Here is a 6727-nt window from a genome sequence, read left to right as displayed (position 1 = left end):
GCATATCAAACATTATGGTAGTCATATATAGCATTTTCAACTTTGTGTCTATAATACTATTATTGCTTTTGTTGCTCCTATTGTTCTTATTGCTCATATAACACTATAGTCACTATAATCATACTATAGTTGCTCTTATAGTGTTTTAAGTGCTATAGGTGCTATAATAGGCTTTATTTGCACATATGTACAAAGCCCTCTGCTATATAGCAAAAGGCTTTTTCCTGATGCAGGCTGTCTTTACCGAGATGTTTATTCAGGTCCAGGTCCTGGTACTGATATTATTGAGGGACTAAGAGGATTTGTTGTCCAAGTGTGCAGACTTGATGTATTTGTACTTTTATCTGCCGCCCAATGTTGATCAGTAACCGTTCAAGTTAAGATACGCCAGAACCTGCTTTATGGACTTTGTGAGCAGTCTAAGATGTACAAAATATGCCTTAGCATGGCTGCCTGAGTCATTGGTGATGTAACTGTGACAGTGGATTTATAGGCTTATCAGATGACATCAATCAAGTTTAGAAAGTATTGCAGCCAGTACATGTTAGGCTGGCTCAAGAACTTGAAAGGCACAGAGTTGATCCAAGTCATTCAAGAGTGACTCGGAAATAATTGCGCGACTGTGATTATTACAATACAAAATTTTCGGACCTTTAAATTTCATTCTCCACTTTAACTTTCTTTTGTAGTTTTCACACACTGTGCCATGTGGCACTTTCCATTTCTGTTCAAAAAACTCCACTTTCTTGCACTACACTGCTTTTCTTTATTCTTAGCTACAAGTCTCTCACACAGTGGAGCTGGTCACACGGGCTGTGCCCTATGACATCATCAGCCACTGCCTTTATCCACTGTATAGTACACATGTACAAATAGTGTGTAGATGTATATAAACCCCAATAGATCAAGAAGACTCCTTAGCGAGTCCTCTTGTTTTTTAATCACAACTAACTCGGTCCTATCTTAAGGGGTAACCACTCCCACTCACTTCACTACTGCTTGTCTGAGTTGTGCGCCAGAGTATACAAACTCTTGGTCGTTATAGTGATGGGCCCCAGGCGGTATTGTTTTTTTGATATTGACTTTCACATCAATATATGGGCTGACTAAGGGAGACTACCCGGGCGGTGGGATTGTGATCATACATCTCGGCTCAGATGCTAAGTCAGCCACTGACATAGAACACTTGTACAGATTATCATGATCTCATCAGAAAACATGACCATGACACTATTAGTACTTTGTGTCTGATCACACGCGTGACTTAGCACAACTCGGCAAATTGACGATGATTGGAGATATCCAAGTGATAGTGTCAGCCAGCACTATCATAATTATAATTGTAAGTCTTAGCCAAATTTATCCAAGATCAAACTCATCAAAATATCCTATTGATTGTAGCTGGAATGTTTCATACATGTGCTGAGGGAACGAGTTGAAGCTATTCTAGGCACTGTCAGAATCTGTTTCGAGAGTCAAGTGTTTTGCAGCACTAGACTCATTAAACTTCATCAAGATAGTATGGTATGTACAATTGGCCACTCAGGCCCATCACCACAAAGGAGTACTCACAAATAAAGCTGGATTATATATTTCACTAACAGGAAGAAAATATAAGCTTCAGACTTCCAGATAGGTCACTTGGAACACAATAGAACAATATTCACAAATATATCACTATAAGGCCATACTTAATAAATGTATCAAGATGCAGCTACTACCCCCAGCTTTCTGCCAGGATCTCAAACATATATTGAGTGAGCCATGATAATCACCACCATGGCAGTAACAGTAAGTTAGTTTATTCCCTCAAAATCTAACTGATTGCTTTATCTTATTTCAATATCTTATGTGCGTGACAGTTTTTCTGTCCCCTACTTCACTCCAAGTCCAGAATCAAACAATCAGCATCCAATTTACAAAATAGATGGATCAGCAAATAGAGGTTAGCAAATCCTTTACACAACGGCCATCATACTGACTCTAATACCTTGCAGTAATTGCCAAAGCATGCCAGGACTTGAACTCCTGGTTTCAAGGAGCCAGGACTCACCTCACCATCCTGGCTCCTAGTTCTACATTTGACACATGCTGGGCAGACAATACCGTGGGCTTCACCCTCCTACTCTAAATTGTTGAATTATAATAGCACACTGACACACCCTGACAGAACACCTTAAGTGGTGGTTTCTTTTTTCAGCCTGCATTACCCATGTTGAGCCTTCAAGCTGATGGTACGCCAAGTCGCATCTTTCATTTTACATTTACTAACAATGTAAAACTCATTATATCAAAGGCCCTTGCTTCTCTCCATTTTCAGGAATACGCCCTGGGTTATTCTCTCTGGCACCTGACTTTGATTCAGGCTTTGATCAACCTTTCCAGAATTCAGGTCAAAATGCACTATTTCCCTTTGCTAGCCAGGTTGGCGGCCAAATGTATGGCCATCATCAGTACATTGCTGCTACTAGTACAGACACATATATGGGTCAGTCTTTTTGTTTTTCATCTCTTTTTTACATTTCATCTGCCTCACTGAATTTGAATATCATAGACTTCCCGTCTGGGCCCAATGTGCCAGCACAGCGCTTGGAGCTTCCTATGGCTCAACCTATTCCCCAGCTGGGCCTCCAAGTTTTTGATGTGTACGCATAAGTCTCTTCAATTTTTTTCTCATATTATTGTCCACTTATATGCAAGTGCAGGTATTCCAGCTCCCACACTACAAGCTAATATGGCCTTTAACCAAGGATGTAAGTATTTTGCCATAGTAGATATATTACCAGGAACATTGTTTAACTGCTGCTTCCATGTTTGTAGCAATAAGAAGGTCCTTTATGCCATCTGGACCTCAGCATAGGTGCCCTCAATTGTTTGTTCTTTCTCCTCTTTGTACTGATGTTGTTCCCTCCACAGAATCTCCCTTTCCAGCTCCTAGTTATCCCAGCTTTCAAGTCAGCTTTAGCCCCTGCATGTACCAGACTTCACTGCCCCTTCCAACACACCACCTTTGGAGTCGTTAACACCTGTCATGGATATGACTGGCATTGTGCATCACCCTGTACCTGCCAGTGGACCTGTTTTTGCTCATGTGCCGGTCTTTCCCCCTGGTCCCCCAGTGTCTGCACCCATCCCTGTCTCCATCCCTGCATTTTTGGTTCTCCCGTCTCTGATCTCTTTCCTATGTCTGTGACCATCCCTAACTCTATGCCTGCATCCACACCTGTGTTTGTCCTGGCCCCCGTTGTGCATGTATGCATGCCCATTACAGCAACATCTGCAGGTACAACAATCCACTGCAAAATTACCATTGTTCCAAAATGTTACAACCTCTGCTCTATTGATCTCAAAGCTGGCTCCACGACATGTCCTTCTGCCATGCTTATAGAAGTGATGTAAGTTGATTCTGGATAATCTAACCTTTAAGTCTATCATGTGAATACATTATCTGTCCTACTAGGGAAAGAGAGTCAGATTCTGTGGAAACCGACTTGCAATCATTGCCAATTACCTTCTATTCACTCGTCTATGGGACATGATTGAGTCCTAGTATGCCATGTACTTCATCAAGCACAACAAGTTTCCAGAGAGTTTAACCGATGAAGTCTTGGCTGTTGTCATATATGCAGTGAGTGTGTATGCAGTTTTATAGCTAGTTTTGTCCACTGACACAGTTTCAAAGGTTCAATGGGAGTTATCCGGCTGTCTTACAGGATTCTACAATCCTGGGCATAGATTTAACGAGGCTCCCTCCAGAGTTTACTACGACAAAGCACTTGCTGCTATCCAAGACCTTTCAAGCAAAGAGAGGGTTATATTAGATGGAATTTTTTGTGCCCTACTTGTTAAAGGAATGTAAGTATCATTTCACTTTGACTCGTAAAACCTGCTGCAGGGCATGGCTAATAGCACTCCGGGCAGTATGCAAATGTTGTACCAATTTCCTTAAAGTCATCATTATTTTGTGTTTAGTGAACAGTCACATTTTCTGTCTGCTATACTAATAGTATACAATGTTGTTTGATTGTAGAACTTATCAGACCTGACCAATATCAAATTAGTGCATTTATGAGTGCATTTTGTGTGTGTAACCACTGAAGTATACTTAGTACACAATATTTCTGTAATGCTGGCAGATGATGTTTCAATGAGATGTATAGATATTATCATAGAGAAAGTTAATTATGATACAGGTAATTAAAACCAGCCTTTGTCATAATACTCATTATCCTTGCTATCATCCTTATCCTCAACCTTGTCCTCTGCACCAACCGAGCCCTCTGAATCACTGTTTTCAGTTGTACATTTGTCTTCCTGGTTTGAATCCTTCACATGCTGCCCAGTATGTCCAATACCCCCACCAATATGCCACATAAATTAGTCCCTGTCAGCAAAACTGCAGAAACTGTAGGTTAACTAGCCAAGAAAAATGCGGAGAACTTAGACATTGACATAGAACTGTGCCCAGTCATCCACTTTTTCACATGCCCAGTCAACAGATGGACTGTTAGCCCTTTAGCAAATGCTAGGATGAGGTGGCATCCTTGAATTACTAGTAAAGGGTCAAGAAAACCAAAGGCCAAGTTCTTGCAGCACAACTCCGGATTGCACAAAAAAACCACCAATGTATCACCAAACCACCAAACTCACAACACCTCCATTTGGCTGATTGAGTTGCATTTGCATCAGGCCCAAATACATGGCATCTAAATGGAAAACCCCCAGTATGTGGGCATACCAGAATGAGTTGCTGTCATTTTTGCGGTCCGGGGATAATACCATCATGTCACAATTGGTCTGAGGATTTATGACATCCTGATCATGGCAAAGATCATAGGCTGTATAATTCACTCAAAACGTCTTGGAGCTGTATAGCCGGTTATTGATTATACATACACCATTACACTGAGCATCACTGAATTCATACTTGTTGTTATGATACACAATTTTTGGACCTTTAAATGTCATTCTCCAATTTAACTTTCTTTCATAGTTTTCACACACTATGCCATGTGGCACTTTCCATTTGGTTCAAACTCCACTTTCTCATGCTGCACTGTTTTTTCTTTATTCTTAGCTACAAGTCTCTCATGCAGTAGAGCTGGTCACACGGGCTGCACCCCATGACATTATCAGCCACTGCCTTCATCAACTGTATAGTACACATATATAAATAATGTGTAGTAGTATGAATACCCCAATAGATCAAGGAGACTCCTCAGCAAGTCCTCCTGTTATTTACCCATAACAAACTCAGTCCTACCTATGCTCTCCTCCATTCACCCCTCCTTGCTTGTTGTTGATGTGCGCCGGAGAATACAAACTTTGGTTGTTACACCTGTTGAAGTCCAAGTTATGGAAGCGGTAGAGCAAGTGGTTTTGGAGCTTGGGGATGAAGTCCTGATGTTCAACAGAGTAAGTACAGATGAAATATATGAAGACAGAGGCCAAATACCTGGACAGCAAGATCATGCAGATATTGGTGCAAAAGGGAAAATATATCCTGGGGATAATTGTGTGAGTAAGAAATATAATGGTGGGACTCTGCGGGAATCGGTAAAACAGGATTGTCCTCAGCAAAAGAGACATAATGTTGATGTCCAGAGTATGTAGCCAAATCAGTCAAGTCTTGTATGGACTTAAGTTTGGCTTTTTGACGTTTTAACTTGGTTAATTGTTTAATGGCATTGTTCTTGTTTGTCAAAACATAGCCAGCTTTAATTATGCAATGTGCAAGCTCGGCCTTTGGTTTGTTCAGCATTTCATATTTGTTGGGTTACTGCTACTAGAAACTTACAAGTTGTGTTGTATACAAATCTGTTGTGCCAAATTATATGATAATCTGCACATAGTTGGCAACTGCGTGAAATTTATAAGTATTCAAGTTAATTTGCCTCTTTTTTGGCTGTGATGCTGTTGGTGTAGAATTATCTTTGTTTTGACATTGTTGAGCAGCTTTTTGCTTTGGCTGCTCAAATGTCTTAATGGCCTCACAAGTAGTATCACAGAAATTTTGCATTTCTCACCCAAGTATCTTTTTTGTGTCATCCAGTAGGGCCAGTGTTGAATCTGTATGAATCTGCAATTTGGCAAGTGCATGCCAAGTAGCAAATTGGTAGAACAAAGTCACTACCATTTTGTTATATAGTTGTGGAAAAACTCTATTGAAGACAGGTATTGCACACTGGAGGTAGAAAATCAGTGTCAGCCAGATGTTATACCAATATCTCATCAATGCTCAACTTGTAACAAATTTTGGTAGTCTCTTGCTGCTAACTTCTTCATCTCAGATGTGTTAGTAGAGAACCTTCAAATCACGCTGCTGCCAAATGTGGGCACCATACAAAACCTTTTTACAATGTGTTGTGAACAGTATTTGCTATAATAGTAGAAATACCATACCTTTTGTCAACCTTGGCCACCATATTTCCAGGGAGCGCATACAGCAGTCAAATTAAAGGAGTGAACAAGGACCTCCAAGTGCAAAAACTTGCACCCATACATCAAGTCAACAACAGGCATAGAAAATGAATCAAAGTTGCTCAATTTTTTGGCAATAGTATTCTGTAGAATTTTAATGACCTGCAGATACTTATAATGGCGGGAACTAGCCTGTCATCCTTGAGCAAACCTTGTACAGCATTACCATCAACCGTACTTTCTAACCTGTAAATAAAATCTCTTGCTAAAATGATTCTTGAAAGTGCATAAGTTTGTATTTTGTGTA

The 6727-nt window shown here is 40.4% G+C and overlaps 1 protein-coding gene across 1 annotated transcript; it reads left to right on the top strand.

Annotated features, from left to right (window-relative positions):
- Nucleotides 1-1288: 1288 nt before the first annotated feature.
- On the top strand, nt 1289-4072 carry SERLADRAFT_404496 (uncharacterized protein; the record flags this gene model as incomplete). The annotated part of the gene is made up of 14 exons (XM_007312046.1): nt 1289-1342; nt 1451-1524; nt 1863-1945; nt 1998-2107; nt 2171-2234; nt 2321-2488; nt 2555-2634; nt 2706-2753; nt 2917-2954; nt 3353-3395; nt 3551-3628; nt 3683-3855; nt 3896-3920; nt 4031-4072. 14 exons carry the CDS (start codon nt 1289-1291, stop codon nt 4070-4072), a joined length of 1080 nt encoding a protein of 359 aa, XP_007312108.1.
- Nucleotides 4073-6727: the final 2655 nt, after the last annotated feature.

Source organism: Serpula lacrymans (assembly GCF_000218685.1).
Source record: "Serpula lacrymans var. lacrymans S7.9 unplaced genomic scaffold SERLAscaffold_1, whole genome shotgun sequence".
NCBI lineage: Eukaryota > Fungi > Basidiomycota > Agaricomycetes > Boletales > Serpulaceae > Serpula > Serpula lacrymans.
The sequence above is the reverse complement of the archived record's forward strand: the minus strand, read 5'-3'. Positions and strand labels throughout refer to the sequence as shown.